We start from the raw sequence: 21,564 nt of genomic DNA on the forward strand, positions 1-21,564 counted from the left end.
ATTCTGCATTAATCCTGAAGCCTTGCAGCATTTATTTCAATTGGATGCTACTGTGGGAGGCACAAGGCATGAAACAACAGTCTAAAGAAGCATTCAAAAACCTCTGAAATAAGAACAAAAGTGGACATAAATAGAGAGGCAGAAACAGAGGTAGATAAAGTATCACAGAACTCTAGAAGGGAAAATGGTATCGTATTACTAATACAGTTGCAGTATTTTACTCTAACTGTACTATATCGTTACTAATTTGTAATGGACAACTAGTAAATGCTTCTCCATTTAAACGTAGTTTTGCTTGCAAACGAGACGTGGGCTGGAATTAATCTGATGAAGCACAGAAGTCTACCATGTAGACATCTACATCTGTGCTTGTCATCCTTGACCCTCTGTGGAGGGAGTAGAGAGAAACATCTACAGTACAGTTCATCACTTCATAAAGTAGGTGTCTATATTTCTCCTTTGTCTATGGAAGGAGCGTAACTAGAGTACCCTGGGGTAAACCTCTACAAACAAATTTAGTAGTCTCAGTCACGTTCCAGAAAACCTGAATTCAGTTTCTGGAGGTGAGAAGGTAATTTCGTTGGGGGGTTGGGGGGGGGGGGGGGGGGGGCTGTTGTTTGTTTGTTTGTTTTGGTGTTGTTTACAGATTTTTTTTTTCCATACAATAAATCCATTTTATATCAGGAGTTGTAATTATACTCCAAGACAGTCTAATTGCAAAGGATAAATGTAGCATGTGACACTCACAAGAAGTATATGCTAAGCAGTCACTGTCTTTGCTCATTTCACATTTTTGCAGCAAGCAGAGTCAAATGGAGAGTATCCATTTCACCACTAAAATGGTGGCATTTGTTCGGGTTGCTTATATGCTTTACGTCTGATGTTTTGCTATTGAATGATACGGTAAAGGAATAGTTTGTTTAGCATGCTTCGGTGCATTTTTAACCAATGCCTTAAGCCAGAACCAAATCTTTATGCAGTCTTCTGATTTCTTGATGGCAGCACCAGTGCTTTGGTATCTCACAAGGGTGTTGTGAAACTTAATTAATGTTTGTAAAGCATTCTGGTTCTTGGATGAAAGGCACAATAGAAGTTCACTTACGTTATTAACTTCTGCTTTTATATTTTCTTTGGTGACTGATCAGAGTCCCAGGCATTAAAAGTGGCAAAGAGAAGTGATGCAAGATGTAGCAATTTACAACTATTATCAACAAATTATAGTTAGTTTCAAATCTGGTACAGGGAAATAGATGGAAAAATATTTTATGGGATTTAGTAAGGAAATACTTGATAGCCATAATTTCGTGTAAAGGCAGCCTGCCTGGATTTTCATATGAGAAAAATTTAATGGACTGACTTATCTCAATTATTCTGTGTCCGATCAAAGGTGGTATATTACCAAGTGGCAGCATTTTGGTGTAATAGGTGACAGTCTCCCTTTTATAATCCTAAACTAGCTGTGGGGTCAGAAGTCCTGTTAAAAAGAATGAGAGTTCAACATTGACTAAATATATTCAAGAGGCAAACAAGCAGTTAGACTTAAAATGTTAATAAAACTCTATGGTGAGATTGTATCAGGCAGGCAGCACTTTGAACAGTGTTAAGAGTTAAGAAGGCAACCACCTTCCTAAAATAGCACTCCAACTCAATTGCTTTATTATCCTTATGTCAGTTAAAAAAAAAAAGATACCCTTGCCATCAGTAAAGCTATATTAATTTAAACTAGGGTCTGATGGTTTAATTTTGAAGTGGCCAAAGATTTTAGCTTCTGTACTTTTGTACTGTTTGCCAGTATGATGAAAAAAAAAGAACAAAACATATTTTTATGTCCTTCAGAAATAGGAGATATTGTATTTTGTTTTAAGATAAACAAATTCTTAGTATGTCTGTAATATTCATATAAATGCTTTATTGTAAACCAGCAAAGCAACCAATTACTATGCCAAATCTATTTTAATTCTAAAAATAGCATTTTCTAGCGGTGGTTATTTTTATATTGATATAATTAAGAATGATAACATAAAACAATTTAGGCTTTGTATAATTCAAGCAGTCAGCTTTCCCATGGATTTGATTTGGAACTTGACCCATCTCTATTAGTATCTCAAGTTCCTATGAAAGACAAAAAAGAAAAGAAATAAATCAAGTAAGAAAAGTAAGTGTAAAGGAAGTGGAACTAAAATTAACACATTTGGAAGGAATACTTAGCCAGCATCACGTTCCATCTATAGCTAAAATTTGCTGTCAGCATATATCTATATTAAGTATTCTTCCAGTGAACTGCCAGCTGGCTTGTAAAGAGGAAAATCTATTCTATAGAATAGACTGCTAGCTTTAAAAAGAAATCTTTAGCTTTTCAACCCTTCACAGGAAGTATTTTGGTCATTGTAAGGTTCCATAACACCTGAAGGACATCCTGGGAGACAGCAGCATATATAACGATAATGTGATGTCATTTTGTTTTTCCTAGTTGAGAAACACAAAGTGTGTAACAGTAATGGTAAAAGGAACATTTTTTCTATTATATTCTTGTCAACTTTATTTTTTAAAAGTGATGCAGCCTCTAATAGCTTAGGAAAAGCAGCAATACAATAATAGTGTGTTTTGTCATGGACATTAGAAAGGATGGATCACAAAGTGCTACAGCTGGCCTTGGAAGCAAAGTGTTATGAAGTCAGGACCAAAAAAATTTACAGTGCTGGTTTATGTGCATGACATTAGAATAGAGATTGTTAAAAATATACAATGCTATATTAGATAATTCAAGTTTTGACTTGTTTATTTAGTCTCTTTGTTGATTCTGCAGATTTTGCCTGTGACAAACTGTCGGTGCAACCCTTGCATTAAAGACATGTATTTTTCATGACATTGTTTCATACTGCAATATGCTGGCTACAAGTCCTTTCAAGTAATCAAGCTATATTGAATACAAACATAAAATAAAAAGCAGCAATAATTTGCTCTCATTTTTAGCTTTACACTCTGACTCAAAGATATACACTCTTAGCCATTGAAGAGAGAACAGTATGTTTGCACATTGATGAATTGAACATAAAAATATTGTGGTTGGATCAGACTCCTTGGCTTCACTGGAAATACTGGAAGCATCATAAAAGTGGTATAACTGACTAGAGGATCAGTTCCATTTTCAACCTTATCATCAAATTTGTTATGACAATCACAGTTGCTATCACTGCAGTAACTATGCCATCCTAAGCAATCTGGTTCCCAATGCTAAAATATTGAAATGCTAAAACACTATTAAAACTTGCAAAAATCAGTTCTATTCTAGTTCCAAATGGGCAATAGTTCCAGAGTTTGATCTTAAACATTCAGTGCACATAAGAGTCCTAATTTTAGGAATTAACAACTAAGGTTTCCCTGTAGGTTTTTTTGTATTCTTGTAAAACCTATGACTCTCTTAGATTTTCCAGTCAAAATTAACTTCATAGCCAAGTCTATTTTACCAGACCAGATATTCAGTAAATACATTCAGGATATACTCAGTTCTTGCCTCTCTTCCTGCTAAAATGGTATAGCATTAGGGATTGGACTAGATGGACTTTAAAATCTGCATTTGCGGGCTATCATATCACAAATACCATCTTAAAGGCCATTTTAATACATCTATCATCTTGGAAAGCTACACCAGAACTGAGTTCCTGCTATAGAAAACAGAGCTGTTTTCTGTCTCTTTTTTACTATTTAATGTATATACAGGAAATAATTGTTGCTTTTCTAAGGTAAGCATATAAATTAATTTTATTTTTCATGTTGTGGACTCTGTTCCTTGTGTTATACTAGTAGTCTGTTCTGAAATTATTCCAGTTTAAATTCACCTTGAGCATGGGTAACCAACTTCCTAAACACTGTTCCAGGGGAGGTCCTGCAAGTGACTTGTACAACGGTATTAATATGTTACTATTGAAAATAAACAGTGTAAGTGGAAAGCTAGGGGGGAAAAAAGAGAGAAAAAGCAACCATGAAGTAACATTTTTCATTTCCTCTTGTCTTGACAAAATCACACTTCCAAGCAAGAAAATTTTACACTTCAGATATTTTGCACAGGTCATTGCTTCTGACTCCAAGGTAGTCACTCGATCCCGGAGTCACTGTTTAGGACTGCTCTGTGGTTTAATTTAGCCCTTCGCTTTGCTCTTGCTTACTTTTTGATGATGGACCATGGTGCTAAGTTCTCTCTGGGAAAGCATGCTGCTTCCATATGTTCTGGGATTTCTGTAGTGGGGTGCATCCAGGACACAGTCTGTCATGACATGCTGTTTTTTCTGCGGAATCTCTATTGGCAAAGACACAGAGTGGTGCCAAATTCAAACCACCTGGCCCTAAGGCTAATTGAGTTTTTCCTGGGAGGGTAGAATAATAATTTTGAAGTACCTATCTGGAATTATGTTACCACTGAGAGGGAATGGGAAAGGTTGGCCTGTCACCGCAGTACTTAAATGCATCTATGAAGATACGCTCAAGATGGAAGCTTACTGTCCGTTCGGGGAACTAGTTTGAATTATGAATTGAAAACAGTCTGCCCGGGCCATCATTAGCACTTGTCACGGAAACAAGTTCCCATGTAATTTACAATGCTAGTATTTTTCATTCCTTATAGGAACAAAAGCATTTTGTTTAAGGACTGCTTCATAGCTAACCACTAGGTTAAACCCCATATGCATCTTCCAGCTTGAAGTCTTCCTCAAATTGAACATGAGCTGGGTTGGGTTTTTTTCAGTTTTGTAGTTGTGTCTCTCATGCTAAGCCCCAGAAACTTCGTTAAGGTCTATTCATATTTCTGTGTAGTAGTAAGGATAATGTGTGACTTCAATTCATTGCTCATTTCTTAGGGCATGACTTTTGTTTTGGTTTCTGTTCACCTTGACTCCTGTTCTGGAGCTGACTGCTAGGTGCCATTGTCTTCCATAAGCTTGCTTTCATACAAAATACCTAAAAGCAGCAAGCTTATATTGCCTATGTTTTGACATCCCATGCATCCTTAATAGATTTTCCATAAGCTTGCTACCGTGCAATCCATCTATTTTACAGCCTCATTCCTTCCTGTTCTGCATGTGACTATTTCTTCATGTTTTGCATTGGGCTCTTACTCTGTTTTAGCACACAGATGAGAACAAGGGTGGTTGGGTATTAAAGAAAAATGTGGTGTTAATGTGATATTGATATTAGAAAAGGATTCCACACATTCCAGAATTGATGTATGCAGGTTAATGTAAGTAGTAAAGCTAAATGCTTTCTTTAAATGGCCTCTATTTTCCAGTAACCTTTGCAGCATTTGAAATGACATCTCAGTAACCGGGATTAAGGAAAAGCCAGATCATACTCCTCTATTAATTGTGGGGTTTAAGTCTAATCTGAAAACAACAAAATACTAGTCTGCCTTTTAGTTATTGGGGTATTACATCAAATGAAAATTATTTGTTTAGAAAAGAAGTAGTTTGTAGAGAAGAATGAGGTGGGTTTGTGATTCTGTGAATCAGGAGAGATGCTCTGCATAGCAGTAGGTATTAGATAAGTCTTCTCCTATTTTAAAAAGTAGTGTGAGCTAAACCTCTAGAAAAGGTAATACTTTAGAAGAGCTTGTCTTCATAAACGATTTGTGTATGCTGAAGGAAATTAACTTCACACTGTCTGGTGATGGAAACAATAGATTGCTAGTACTAACCCTGGCCACAGCTATTCCTAGTAGAAAAATCATGACCCGTGTTACTTTTTTCAGACTTTCATAAAAGATCTTTATTAATCCACACTTTATTGCGTGATCTGTAATTGTAAACACATGTATCATGCTAATACTATTAGCTTCTAGTTCAGTGGTGGAAAGGATCTGTATGTGTGTGTATGGAGTATAGTTTTTAAGAAAGACTAACTTGTATATGCTTTTGCATAGATTTTTTCTGTAATTTGATCTCAACTCAGAAGCAAAATCTGCTGAAAGCTCCCAACAAATGCTGATCTATTGTGTTTTATTCAGATTTCATGTTATGACCATTGTTTTCCTCTCCAGAGAGAAAAATACTTATTTTTTTAAGCCTGTTTGAAGATTAACTTTATGATTGAGATTTTGTATGTAAGATTACTTTGGTGATGATGTTTAGTGTAAAAAAGTGATTGTTCGAGCAAAGCACTAAAAAAGGAGGCAAAATTGAGAAAAGTGGAAAGAAGAGCAATCAGAATAAAAGATGAATAGTAATTTCTGTTTCCATCAAGACTTTACAAGGAAAAAAAAAAGTATCAGGCAGAAACCACATTCCAATACTCAACTCTTTCTCCATTTTATGCTCTCAAATCCAAGGTTGCTTGTTGGTTGGCTTGCTAAAAAGATAGTAAAAAAAAGTTGTTTATGTTTCTGAAAACATGATAGCAAATAAAGCACACTTTTTTGCAGAATTTAAAACTGTTTAATGCAGGACAGATTGTTCAGCACAAAAATTACCTACACTGTGTTACAAACACCACTGAACACAATGAGCTGTGGAAGCTCACAAGCTGATCGTATTTAGCTGTGACTTCATCCTTTAATAACTTTTCCGCATGATTCTTCAGTTGAAGGTGTTTTGTTTTGGTTTTTATCTGTTGTTGGTTTTTTTATTATTTTTATTTTTTTTACCAACAGAAGACACAATACAATGCCTTAGTGACTCAGGTTCAGTGCTTATAAGTAATCAGTTCTGATGTCTTTTTTTGGATATGCTTTTGTTCTGTTTATACAAATAGAAAAAGGGTTGCTAAGTTCATAAAGGAGCAATAAAAGACAGTGTGATTTTTTTTAATCTTACTTCTTTCAAATAATTTCTCACCTTGCCAGTTCAATCTTTTCAGTGCTCAAAATGGCAAGCTTTGTGTGTTCTGTATGAACTTTAAATAATACAAGGTGACATATTCAGGTAGTCCATCACTTTGTTAGTTTACTAAAGACCAGATTGCTGACCTTTATCTTGCTCCTGCAGTATTCAGTGATATAATGAAAACATATATTCATGATTAAAACACATAATAAAATTACTGAAAGAAGATCCTGAGAGTTCAATAGTTAAAATAACTGCAAAAAAAGGTGCTTAGACACTCTTTTTTACATATCCATGTTTTAGTTTTATGTCCGGAAACTTAGATGTAGAATTAAAATCTCCTAAATATAAATTATTATTTTAAAAAGAAATACATGATCATCTCAGTCTCCTGAATATTTGCACTGAGTATTAACACAAATATATTTGTACATGAATGTTAAGTAGAGAAATGAAAGGTGTATGATTAATAACAATATGCAAATTTGAAACTAATTTATTGGTGTTATACAAAGGGCAAACTAGGGTAGTGTTTGGCCAAATATGTTTACATACTTCATATTTGCATGAGTTTATTGAACATGCAGTGTGAAATCACCCATCTTTGCATAAAAACTGGATAGATACACACTTTTTTTTAGAGAACAAATTGCTCAAATTTCAAAGCCTCAACAGTTGAGCCTGCTTTCCTACATCTCCTGTACTCCGATCTAATTCTGCTTGGGAAGAGGGCAGTGGATCCATCCATATTCCCCAATACATGATCTACTTTTGCTCTCAGTAGCAATGTCAGGACAGTATAGATCCCTCTGTCCCTTCTTTTCAGTGTCAAGTTGTAAAGCTTCAGTGTTCTAATTAACCTCGCACACTGGGAGGAGTCTTTTCCCCTCACAACATATTGTTTTGCATTTTGTCAGGAAAATTATGGAAAGTTATGTTCAGTTGATTTCACGACTGCATTTTACAAAAGCCAGGCTTTATGTTCTCAGTCGCACTCTGCAAACTATGAAAAAGACTCAACCTCATCATAAATGATTTTCCCATGATTAAAAAGTTAGACTCCCATTTTTATCTTCCTGCTTCAGTGGAAAATAAATCCTCTTTTGTCTCAATTTTGAATAAAATGTATGAAGAGTATACAAAAATATATTTTGTCCTTAATTAGCTGCTTCCTTTAAGTTTTTCGAAGAGGGGTTACAATTTGACTAAGATCCCTTCCATCTGTCACAATATGCTTGCTTTTATTTTGACTTCCCGTTGCTGTCTTATCAAATATCACATGAATCATTACCATTTGTTTGCCATCCCTTTCTTTTGTTTTGTTTCTCTTCCTCCAAATGATTAAAACATCAGGTTGAATGAAAGGTTAGAAGTACACTGTGATTCACATTTGCCCCATCTTATTAAAACAAATAAACCAACCAGTTATATAATTTAAATGTGCTTGAGCTATGGCTTGCAGATGCTTTTATCAGCTCTGGGCTGAAGAGGTTGTGTGCATTCGGGCATGCACGTACAACTGTTCTTTGAAAGGGACAAACCTCATTAGATTACAGGTGCCTGGAAATAACTTCTGAGAAAATAGCTGCCATTTTCAATAAAGCTACTTCCTAACAGGAAACACAATTTATTATGTTCTTTAGCACAAGTGAGCAGCTTTTCTTTTATTTAGATAAAAGTAGCCCCATTTAATGTCACAAATATTTTATTTCTTTTAACCTGTTGGACTGGGGATGGATCATAATATTTTTGACTCAGTATTCTAACTTACAAAATGTTGAGGAAGAGAGCTGTAATGGTTCTTAAGTTACAAAATATGTGTTACACTAACTTACAAGTGATTTCATGTACTGGCCACGCCATCTTTTCTTGCCCAAAGAGTCAGAAATGCTTCATAATTGCCTCAGCTTGCTAGAACTGAAGTTATTTTTTTTTAATGGCTGTAGTGTGTGCAACAGTGTGTCTATACTGAATTTCAGTACCAGGTCTCTGCTGTCTTTAGTGAGCACATGGGCTAGTCCTGGGGATTTTGTGTTGCAACATGTGATTTTAAAAGAGGACTCCCAGCTTGGGTCAGCTCTGTCACCAACCATGGAGATGGACTTCAAATGGATTTTTATGAGCATAGAGCCTATACTTTCAATTAAATAAGTATGCGCACGTGGGCTTTTTTGTTGTTGGTGGTGGGGTTTTTGTTATTTATGCTAACATAGTCCTTAGAGATCTCAGCTAACAGTGCTGTACCTTGCTAAGGACAAGAAAACAGACTGAGAAACCATCAGTGCACGGAATCCTTGTTACCTAAAAAGAGAAGGGGAAGAAAAGAGAGAAAGGTTTAAAGAGAAAACAGAAAAACAGAAAAGTGCGATCACAGATCATTTTGGAGTCAGAGTTCGGAATAAAGTTCCCATCCTCACTTGTTTGGTTGTGTTCTTACTAATGAGAGAGAAATCAACCTAAAGTAGGTGTTCTTTACTTTGAAAGCACAAAGAGGTTAATAGATCCACACCATTCAAATAACCTTAAGACCCATTTTGAGTGAAGATCAACTTATATCACTGGCCTGTGCACATCTGACAAAATTATATTAACTGTAGTTAGGAACTCCAGTGACTAAAATTGAGGCTGCTTTGATGTAAGGGTTCCTGGATCATGGGCTGGCATTTACTCTTCTACAGCTCACAACTTACGATCATAAAAAATAACAACTAATAATAAATTAATAAAAGATTGTCCAAACCTTGGCATCCGAACTTTCCAAAACTCTCACTGAGATTTCTGATCTTATTCATTTTCTTTCTCATACATTATTTTGTCCTTTTTTTCTTTTTACTCTGGACTCTGTGGGTTTCTTAGCTCTCTGTGACATACTACCATATCTTCTTAGTTGGTTGGTCATTTTTTTCCCCAAAGCTCCTAACTATAAGGAACGCTTTATCCTATTACTAAGGAGAGTTTTCCTCTGCAGGCTTTTATATGATAGCAATTGACTGAATTCAGGTGTGACACCACACCTTTGATGTTGATTTGCAGATTTTCATAAACCAAAGACTTCAGTATGCTCCTACAAAAGTCATGATGATCACTGTTATGTTTGTTTTTTACGGCAGCTCTCAGAATACAAACTAAAATATCTTATGTTTGGATGGCAAACAACCCCAGTGTGACTTGCATTGAGTGGCAGAAATACATGCATTACGATCTAATGGATGATTTATTTAGTTTGCAACCTAAGACCAAACTTAACATTTCATTGTAGATTTTTGTCACTTTACAAGGATGCATATTAATAGGAATTATGTTTGCGTGGGTTTACATTTTTATCTCAGAAAATGTTGGGCCTATAGAGATACTTACCACAAGCTGCCCACAGAACACTAGTGTGAATCATTCTCCAGCTGACATCCCTGTGGGAATGCATTTCAAGACATATGATTTGTTTCAGCATTGCAAACTTTTACGTCAGTTCCATTTGTTTGTTTTTTATAACATTTATGACCTTTCAACTATTTGGGCATGTTCATTCAAAAACCTCAAAATGAGTCTTAATTAAAAAGGGTTGATCTAAAAAAACACTCCCTCACTCTAGCTAGAATTTCTGTCATATCAGTCCACAGACAAAAACAAATGAGATTTAGGAGTAGTGGCATTTTCAGTTTCAGTTACTAACATGAGCTTGTGTGATCTTGCTGAACGCTGCCATTTGCAAAAGAGCAATCTGCTAATCATGCACAGTTCTGTTAAGAAATTTAGCAGTATTTTCCCAGTTTGTGTTTTTGCTTGATTTCCTAAGAGTGAAAGTTTTATGTATTTATATTGTATATAACAGTGTGTAAATTTGGGAAGCTTTACCACAGATCATAAGTTTTCAGTAGTCTAAAAATATACTCCAGTGTTGTAAACGTTTTTAGAGAACACTATGTATGTGTGTTTGTGTAGTATATGTTTGTGTGCATATATCTACCTTTGTGTGAATAGTATATTCTGTATTTGTTTTGCATAAAATTGGTTTTATGCAGATAGACAAATTCTGCATTTGTTAACAATAGAAAGTAATGCAACATGCATATATAATTGTTAAATAAAAGCTGATCAGGAGGCAGGAAGCAGAGGCAAGCTCATGATTTGTGATTTAGGAGTAGTGGCTTTTTCACATTAAGTTGCAAAGGATGAGCTTGCTTGATTTTTTTGATCACTGGTCACCCTCATGATTGGTAGGTTTTGCTTATGATTTTAACCTTGAAATCATGAAGGCCTATCAGTGGTAATTGATGGTATTCAGATAGGAACACTGGCTACACCTAGAGGCGAAGTGATTCCGGTGGCTTTGACAACAACATTGAGAAGTTCCAGTCATTTCGGAAGAACCTCTGAACAACAAGAATTGAGAGAAAAATGGTTAGGAAGAAGGGAATAGGAGTCTGAAAAGGAAACGGGACAGCAATCAGATATAGGTATTGCGTTTGGTCACCGCAGCATGATGCGAGGTTATCGTTCCTCTGCAGAGCTGTGAGTTACCTCTGTTTTTCCTAGCATAGTTTGAAGTCTTCATATTTCTGAAGTGCAGTGCTATTTGCCTGGTGTACATTCTTCATGAGTGGCTACTTGAACTTCTCAGCTACACACAGGAGCATGTGGGAAGAAAAGTATAAAGCCTACAGAAATTATTTCTCCATCTTCTCCCCAACTCATGATTTGAGAGGGTGGTGGGCCATTCCACAGATAACTGATTTTTTTTCCATGTTGGCATTATAGGTTCTAAAGAAAAGGATATTCATTTTGCACCTCATTCTTTCATGACTATTCTTGAGTAAATAAAGGAAATATTTTAGAATTCTTAGCAACTTTTGAATTCTTACTAAGTATGACTTAATCATGGAATTGCTTTATCTATATCATAACATGGCAGGATTTATTTTAAAGTTGATGTATCTAATACTTTCTGCGTTTTCCCATATGTTAGGGGAATTAGTCAAACACGTTAGTAGAGAATATATCTGTTTTATAATAAGCCTAGCAATTATATTAGATCAGCTGCTGAGTTCTTATATGGCATTTTAAGTCCATTATCAATACAGATTATTTAATTGCACTTTTAATGGTTCATCATATAGTTATTTGAGGAACAGGAAGATTTATGCTTAGTGTATATATCCATCATAAATGTTTTTAAGCTATATAAACAAATATCCTCTTACTTTGTAAGGAAGATGCTTTGTAATGCTGCCCATTTCTCTTATTATTCATTGTCTGTGGATACAGAATAGAGGATCTGATAGTGTCTTCCATTAAAAGTGAAAAACCTCCTGTTGACTTCACTGCCAGATTGGGTCCTTAAGCAGTGTAAAATAAAGCTGACTTTTGAAAATGTACTGCTGTTCTCTGCAGATTGTTCATCTTTTGTTGGCTGCTACAAGGATTCCGCTTTCTACAGCTGTATTTTTAATTGAGAATATGTTTTAATAAATATTTTATTTTAAAAGGTATATGGAGACCTAACATAGTAAAATAAAATACAAGTTACTGACTGTAGGTTATCTTAATGTTTAGGTGTGGGAATTACGCATAGCACTCATTAGCAAGTGTGCATTCAGGATAGCCAAAGTGCTGGCATATATGCAGAGTAATTCTCCTACAGAGGTATCTGGACAGCTTTAGTGCCGTAAATGTCTATTGTGTTTATTCAATATGTTTGGGAGAATTATATGCAACTATAGCCAGCAGCAGCTCTGGCTATCCTATAGTTGACACAGGTTTTCTTTTGAGATGGTTTACTAGGCCTTCAGTTTTACCAAGCTCCATTTCAGAGGTTCCTTCTTTCTCTCCCGAATTCCCATAAGCATTTTGGTTGCTCTTCATGCATTAGATAAGACTAAAAAGTCTTCAAGTTAAGGCCTTACTCAGTTTCTTTCTATCTCTCTTCAGTGCACAAAGACTGTAAAAAGCAATGAGAATGTGGAAATGGTTCTGAGCGGAAGCACTCTTAACTGGTGGGAAAGTTATCATCTACTCTGCCAAAAAAAGCTAGGAATGTAAAAAAGTAGGGAAAAGGGGCAGGAAAGTGTAAAGGTGGGAGAAAGTGGCCAAAGGGCGTACACCCCAGAAGCTTGCAAAAGAAAACTAGTGGTGGAAAAGGAAAACCAGAGGGACACTAGATAAGAATCACTGCAACAGAGTGAGCAATTCTACTGCCTCCTTTTTTCCCCGGCAGTTCTGATAGAAACTAGACAATAGAATTTGAAAAGGGGGTTGCAGAAGGGATGAATTTTACAGCCGTATGTGATGTACATTTGTCTGCTTTCAAGTTAAATGCTTCTTTCTCTCAACAGTTACAGTAAGCTTGTGGAAGTGATGCCACGTGTTTCAATCATAGCCAAGCATTTCAAAAATTTCAGCATTCATTTATATAGGCTTATCTCACACAGTTTCTTTCCTGTATATCTAATAAGAATTTTAAAGACTGATTTGGAGTATAAAGGTTAGACTAAGAAAACCAAACCAGAAACAAAACCCTCTGAAATCTTTTAAATGTTTGCTGATTTCACTTGGACCCAAAGAAGGGGTTCATGCGGACTTCAAGAGCTGAGATACAGCTTGTACTTCCAGATGTATTATGTTCTAAAATATAAGTAGTGTTTTGTAATGGTGCACTGTGGGGGGTTGATATGCTTTACTCACAAGGGAGCAACACTTTCTATCCTACAGGTCAGAAAACTAAGAAGTTTTGCTGTCTGTTTCCTGTTTAAAAAAAAAAAAAAACACCAAAAAAACTTTGTATTGCTATGAGAATAGGTGCATAGAAAATGTTCATGTCTCCAGTGAAGAAAAAATTGCATTATATTTGTAAATTAGTTGAAAATATGTTACGGCAGAATGTTCTCTTCAAGTTTTTCTAGATCAACAGTTACTAGCTAGGTGAGCTTATTGTTTCTTATGTTCCTTCTCCATCATACATATCTCACTTAAATATATGCTCCTCACTTGGGTGGAAAAAGTGTTGAGAGAGATGTGCTTACATCTTTAACATAGTAATTGTTCAGTTAATCTCATTTATGGGGGAAGGAGGCTATACTTCACTGATACCGATTAAATATCCTATACTGGGTTCTATATAAATAGCTACAAATGTGCACAATGGTTACATTACATGGTATATTTAACAACATAGCTAAATCAGAAAGTATGAGCTATGCCTTTAGTGATGGGAGTACTAACGATTGCATGCAAGAAGATTTTTGCTCTGCAACCATGAAGGAAATAATTGCTGTTCAGCACTATTCAGTTAAGTTTGCATATCAGTAAAAACACATGCACAGAAGCTCCACCTACATTCCTAGTGCTCTAGCACTGATATGAGCGCAGCACGTATTAAAGCTTTAGAAGGTGTTACAGTATTCACAACTTGCAAAGTGCGTGTAATTTTAAACAGAGTTAATTTGACCACTGTCAGATGAAATTGCAGTGTTGATGTTCAGGTTTTATTATTCTTTTATTTTAAATGTAAAATACCATAGGTGGCATTTCACAGATTTATGGGAGGACTACATCCGCTGAGGTTTTAAATCTTGTGGGTTTCTTCCTCTTTTCGATTCATTGCAGATACAAATATATAAAGCAAATGTTTGTTTTTCATATTTTAGATGGAAGACTTTATTTGAAAACTACTGTCATGTATTGAATTTTTCCTGCTGAAGATACCTGTGCTACGGTAAAGAACTTTGCAGTAAGACATTGGCTCATAAGGAGTTCTGTGGAAACAAAGCGTTTTCAAGGCGACTTCCTCAACTTCATTTATCAATGTTCTTCAAAAATGTAAAGAATTCTGCAAGAGTGTCCTCCTTTGGTTGTCTCCCGTGGCTCGACCCGGAGACCTAGAGAATGTTTGTAAATGTACAGTAGCACTCTTCTTACAGTGAAAATCTGCATCTCTGCGCCAGACTATTGTATCCAAAATTACAGGCGGGTCAGAACAAGGCTGAGTATTCCCTTTTTCAAGGAATGCAGACTCTGTCCTCCTCTGATGATTCTATATTTGAGCACATCAAATGATCCTTCCAGCGGTGTCCAAGTACACTTACAGACTGTTATATCATACCGAAACCAGCAAGACAGCTCAGAAATGAACTTCTAGAGGGCATAAGAGGATTCTTATTAAAAAAAAAAAAAAAAGGAAAAAAAAAAAAAAGGTAAAAGAAAAAAAAAAATTTATAAATTCAGTTTTCAAACTATGATCGTGGGTTTTCTTCTAAAGACATTTTTTCCACATGCTTTCCGAGAGACCAACACATGTATGTTAGACTACATTAAGTGAAATGGAATTTTGTGTAAGTGAAAAGAAATGCTGAATGTAAACAAACTGTTTTACTGTTCACAAAGTCTCTTTTCCTAAAATAAAAAAATACGATAAAAAGAGTAATAATTTCTCATTGTAAACTGTCAGGGGTTTATGAAATAAAAAACTTTGCTTCTTATCAAACTGTTGGTCACATGTACAGTATATAACACAAATCACACAAGGAAGGTATTATGTATGCAGTAGAAATCTAGAGTTTAGGAAATGAAAATTTTAGATAATATTGTTTTGTCACCCTGTTGGTCAGAACGACACCTTTCTAGTTTTAACGCATGCAGGCATGTAAATATTTGTCCTGGAGTCACAGTATTACTGAATGAGATCTTAAGCATCTGGTAACAAGTCAGAATTCTGTATCAGCCACTTTTATTTGTATATTGAGCCCTGGTTAGTGCCCTGATTAGTGCACTTTTAAGAATGGACTGTGGCTGAGCAGCAAGTCAAAATGCCAGAAATATTTTTATATGTTAATGTCATATTACGTCAATGTTGCTAAAAAAAGAAAACCTAACAAACACTTGATGTATCAGTCCAATTCCACGTAGAACTGAGTGATACAGTTGAAGTCTGTTGTCCCTCCCACCTTGTCTTAGGGATGGGTGGTTATGTGTTACTTTCACTGTCTTTATGAAAGCTACAATATGTGTTTTCACCTTTGTGCTGATAACTGGAAGTAAGCTGCAACACAGTGCTTATTACATTACTAAAAGTTATGTTCTTTGCTTTGCGTACTTTTGGGTTACCCCTTTAAAGACTGATTTTGTGAATCAGTGCTATTACTGTAAGTTTTGTGATTATGCTTTCTTCATCTAATGTTTTATGCATATAAAATATTATTTATTACATGGAAACATATCAAAACCTTAAATGTCTAAGATGCCTAACTTAAATATTTCTTTAAAAATAGTTCTGATTGGATATTAATTATTATTTTGTCAAAAAAAAAATCTAATGTTTTGTAACCTCTAGCACTGAGCTTCTATAGTTTGTAGGTCTTCCTTGCAATACTGGAACACACTTATTTTGTGCAGTTCATATTTACTCCACCACAATCCTTTTTTAACAATAGAAAGATGTATATACAAGTTCGCATCACGGTAATTTTTTTTAAAGAAATATTAAGCAATATTTTTCATTAAATATTGTTACCTAGTACTTTGTAGTGACATTGCTTTCTAACCATGATTCTTTCATAATTTTCATAGTTGCTTGAACACATATGGGATTCTGTACTCCAGTTTTTTCTTATGCAGTCTTTAAAGGGTTAACAGCTGTAAAGTTAGATGGACTTGTGGCAAGCTTTTGAATCATTCATATCTGAAAGAGAATTAAAAGCCTACAACTGAAATATGTAGTAGCATCTACCATTGCTCTGCTCCTTGCATAGAGTCACCTGTAAGTAGGTTTAGTAGTTTTACAGTATATACTTTCAAGACCTTTGGGAATGCCTCAGTGTTTGGCTTGGTACATAAATGGAAATGTTAAGGATTAAGGGGGAAACAATTTATAAGCTGGATGTTTAGAAAGAATCTTGCTAAAAACAGTGTAAATATTACAGACCATGAGATGTTACTGTAAGTTGAATTTTTTTGCCCCTCTTTAGTTATACAGGTTTTGGGTTGGTATTTTGGTTTTGGTTTTTGATTTGGATTTTTTTTTTTTTTTTTTTTTGCATAGATTATGAAGAAAAGTTGTGCTCATGTTATTGTTTATATGCTTTTGTAATCTTAAAGATATTAATGTCTAGTTGTTCTATATTATAACCACATTTGCGCTCTATGCAAGCCCTTGGAACAGAACATACTCATCTTCATGTAGGACCTATGAAAATTGTCTATTTTTATCTATATATTTAAAGTTTTCTAAAAATGAAAAAAGGTTATTACGAATTTTGTTGTACAAAATCTGTACAAAAATCTGTTTTTACATCATAATGCAAGAATTGGAAATTTTTCTATGGTAGCCTAGTTATTTGAGCCTGGTTTCAATGTGAGAACCACGTTTACTGTTATTGTATTTAATTTTCTTTTCTTTTCAACAATCTGCTAATAAAACTGTCTGAAATCTCCCTGCGACTTTATTTACAGTTCATCATTATTAAATTTTCTGAAATGTATAACATCAGAGGAATATTTACTTTCTAATGGGAGGCATCTAAAAACAACATAAGTCAGCTCTTTGTAATGTGAAGAGAACAATGCTGAATGATTTTATTTAACATGCAACTGCTTCTATCTCTAATATGAATTACTGTGGTGAAAAACATCATAAAAGCACACTCTGTGGTTATTGTTTAACAAGCAGATTTTCCATATTTTTTTCTTGCCAGCTAAGCAAACTGCCCCCATCTACATGATTTATTTATGTACATTTCTCAGTTTATGAAGCTGTTATTTGTACCTTTTTCCTTTATATTGTGATATTCCCATGATTCTTATTTCACAAAGCTTTGTGCTGAATAATGTAAAGTGGACACATTGATGGAACAAAACATATTATTCCCCTAACTACAAAAATGCAGGGGTAATCCCGTTGGTTTTGTCTCAGATCTCCTTCACTTGATAAACTTTGGTATCCTAACACATTTTTTAACAAACAGCGAGTATTTAAACATTTAAACAGGCATTTGGAGAGAGAAATAGCTCTGGCTTAGCATATCATTAAGTGGTATTGTAAGGGGAAAAAAAGGGTGATTTTTTTTTTTTCAGGTAGAGATGGTTATTGAAGAACAAATCTAGAAGTAAGATATTTTTGCTTACAGAAACTTCAAAAGTCAGAGATGTATGATTGATTCTGAATATTCTCCCTTATTGCCCTGACTTGCCTGGCCTTGCCTTGGCTTACCTTCCCATCCCTTCTCTTCCCTTTTTTCTGAACCATAGCTATGTGAATGCTTCTTTCCCTGGGGAGCAGGCTTGTTTGAGAAAGCAGAAGAGATTAGCTTTCTTGGACCAGCCCATTTCATTATCCCTAGGTGGCCTGGGGACTGCAAGTGTGAGGCTGACAGGCTTCTTGGGTTCCAGCAGGTTGTTGTTGCTGGCTAGTTGATTAGGATTTTGGTTAGCTGTATACATGGCAATCACGGTCTCCTTGCACCTGCATTAAAATGTCCCGCATGTCTCCATTGGTAAGCTTCCCAGCCATGCCATAGCCCGCTCTCCTGCTATAAGCTTCGGCACAGTTAAAGCAGGGAAAAAGGAAACTCGTTAATGTCTCGGGCCAGCTCACGCCCAGAACTGAATGATCCCTACGGGAACAGACTAGCAACCTACCTGTGTGGTTTTAAGCAGCCCAGGAAATAGTTCCTTTCAGCAGGAAGGAACCTGCGCTCACTGAAGTTCCACCCTATCTCCATTAATAAATCACTGTTTTATCCATTCACAGCAGCTGGGATTTAACAGGGCTGAGGTTGGATGGGCCAATAGCTAGTGAGATGCCGGTGCTCCTTGTTACAATAAAACTAAGTTCTGTCAAAGCTCGGGTCAAAATCAAGATGAGATTGCCCTAAAAGTATCTTGCCTATAACTTAGCAGTAGGTTATAGTCACATCCTGGAGAAGTTTGGAGTCAGCGGCTAGATGCCTAAAGTTTTAGGAAAATCCTTGAGGAACTGGGAGACTCAATTGATAAAGAATTTTTTTTTTTTTTTCCTGTGGAAAGATATTTAAGGTTGGGTTTTGACCTGAAAGATAAACCTCTTTATTTGTTGAAGGTGCTATAAATTCTTGAAAATTGCTTCATTTGTGTTTTGTTTATATGTTATTTGACACAAGACTGTGCAATAAACAAAGCTGGAGGCCAAGATTTTCAAGCGTGACTGCTGGTTACAGGTACTTCTAGTTTTGTTGGCCAAGCTTCACGCATTTTCAATGCCTTTCCCAAAATAAAATGTCCTAGCTCAATGGTTCTGTGAAACTTACTTCTTCGGTAGCTGCTGTCTAATTCATCCACAAAATACTGAGCAATTTATTAGTGTGCCTTTGCTGAGCAGGAGCTTACCCTGATCAATGACAATGGTTCCACCATCGTCAATATCGCACCATTTCAAGCAGAAGCCTTTTCTGTAAAAAACAGCATTTCCAAAGGGAGAGGAAACTTTCTGAAATTCAAGCTCTTAAAAGGAATGAAGTTAGAAATAAAAGAAAATATCAAGGCATCCAGAGTACTTGGAAGCTTTGCAAATGTTCATCCGAAGGTCAAATACTACTATGCAATTTGGGAGAATTTGCACATAATCTGTGGATAAACTTGATTTCTTCAAGTCATAGTAATTTCTTCAAGTCTTGGTTGTCATAGTCCAGCGAATTGGTTAACTGATCCTCTAAATTTGGATCATAAAGACAGAGACAGATTCATCTTGCTGCATACAGCAAAAGGACAAGAATATAAACAGACACCAGCTGCAGCAAAGGAAACTCGTACTGGATATAAGGGGGGGAAAAGCACAATGAGAGTGATGAAGCACTAGAACAGTTTTCCCAAAGAAGTTCTGGGATCTCCGCCTTTGGAGATTTTCAAACCTGAGGTGAGCAAGGCCCTGAGAAACTTGATCTAACTTTGCCCAGTTTAAAGAACATTAGTCTAGGTGACCTTCAGAGGTCCCTTCCAACCTCGGGGTTTATGGTTCTAGAACTACAAAACTTAGATGCATGATGCCCTTGTAGGCGTAACACTTTCTGTATCCAGTTTAGCAAGGAGCAAAGTTTTATCCTATAAATAGCAGTTATCAGATCTAGAATAGAAATTGCTGGGATATGTTTAAGGATTCACAGCTTTTCGATCTTCCATATCAGGAGGCCAGAAGAATGAGCTGCGCTAGCAGCATGATGTGAAGGAAGGTAAAGAAAGTGAATACCGAGGGGTTAAAAACCCACCTGTTCTAGTGCCAATCTAGTTCATTTAAATAATGAGAATGGAAGCTGTAGCCACTTTGTCAATCTGTTCTCAGACCAGTTTTCTAGCAATAAATAAATAAAAGGCAAAGTGAGCAAATAATATGTCTTAACAACAAAAAGCTGTTGGTGTTAAAGAAAGTAACGGGACTTAGGGAGAACTTTCCCATTCAATTTGAATGGGTACACGGGCCAGACAGTCTTAGGGAAAATTGGAAATGATGAGCTGGAACAGATCCTCTTCTTAAAATATACTTCCTCTATTTTTTCAAATTGCTTTCTTGAAACTGGTTTGTACTGCAAGGCAACCAATTATTTTGTAATTCTATAGATTTTTCCCACTCAAGGTACAGAGGACTTTGAAACAGTTAATTTGGCTTATTGGCCTCTCTGTCAAGTTGATGTTGTCACGCAGGTTGGAAAGCTGAGGTATGGAAAGGTTAAACTTGGCATTTTAAAACTGGAGAGACAAAAGGACTGTCGGACTGTCTTTGGGCTTTACTGTGTGTATCTGTGAAGTTGTATCATAGTACCAGTATATTTAGCTAGGGCTCAGTGCTGAAGGATTTTGTAGGTAAAAGAAGCACTTTTGGTTTGGGGGTGCCGATTACTGGGTGAATTACTGTCCTGGTTTCAGCTGGGATAGAGCTAACTGTCTTCCTAGTAGCTGGTACAGTGCTGTGTTTTGAGTTCAGTATGCGAAGAATGTTGATAACACCGATGTTTTCAGTTGGTGCTCAGTAGTGCTTAGTCTAAAGTCAAGGATTTTTCAGCTTCTCGAGCCCAGCCAGCGAGAAGGCTGGAGGGGCACAAGAAGTTGGGAGGGGACACAGCCGGGACAGCTGACCCAGACTGGCCAGCAGGGGTATTCCATACCATGGGACGTCCCATCCAGTATAGGAACTGGGAGTGGGGGCGGGGAATCACCGCTCGGTGACTGGCGGGGTGTCGGTCGGCGGGTGGTGAGCAATTGCCCTGCGCATCATTTGTACATTCCAATCCTTTTATTATTGCTGTTGTCATTTTATTAGTGTTATCATTATCATGATTAGTTTCTTCTTTTCTGTTCTATTAAACCGTTCTTATCTCAACCCACAAGTTTTACTTCTTCCGATTTCCTCCCCCATCCCACTGGATGGGAGGGGAGTGAGTGAGCGGCTGCGTGGTGCTTAGTTGCTGGCTGGGGTTAAACCACGACAATTGCAAAGTAGCGGGGAGAAGAGGAAAGTTGTGGTTAGGAAAGCAGGCTAAGAGAATGAGGCTGCAACAGAATTTTGACTAGAATGTAGGGATGGCAGAAAAGAGGAGATTTCAGCTGTCAAGATGGAAATAAACAGTGATACAATAAGGAGAAACTGGATTCTAAAGATACTCTTTGGAAAGATCTGGTAAGATATAGATGCAGCAAGCAAACTCATTTGGCAGGCTCCTGGGCAAGCAGACATTGCTTTCAATTCCATTCAGAAGCAACTAATAACCATTTGGCTTCTGTTCACTGTGACCAAACTGAT

The 21,564-nt window shown here is 36.3% G+C and overlaps 1 protein-coding gene across 3 annotated transcripts in view; it reads left to right on the forward strand.

The window, feature by feature from the left end:
• Window positions 1-14,933, forward strand: part of DACH1 (dachshund family transcription factor 1) — a 366,571-nt gene extending 351,638 nt beyond the window's left edge. For all 3 annotated transcript variants that reach the window (XM_049815997.1, XM_049815999.1, XM_049815998.1), the window contains one exon: window positions 14,450-14,933. In XM_049815997.1, the coding sequence (XP_049671954.1) occupies window positions 14,450-14,487 (38 nt within the window). In that variant the 3' untranslated portion in view covers window positions 14,488-14,933. The remainder of the gene's footprint in view (window positions 1-14,449) is intronic.
• Window positions 14,934-21,564: the final 6,631 nt, after the last annotated feature.

This window comes from Accipiter gentilis, chromosome 13 (genome assembly GCF_929443795.1).
Source record: "Accipiter gentilis chromosome 13, bAccGen1.1, whole genome shotgun sequence".
Lineage (NCBI taxonomy): Eukaryota > Metazoa > Chordata > Aves > Accipitriformes > Accipitridae > Astur > Astur gentilis.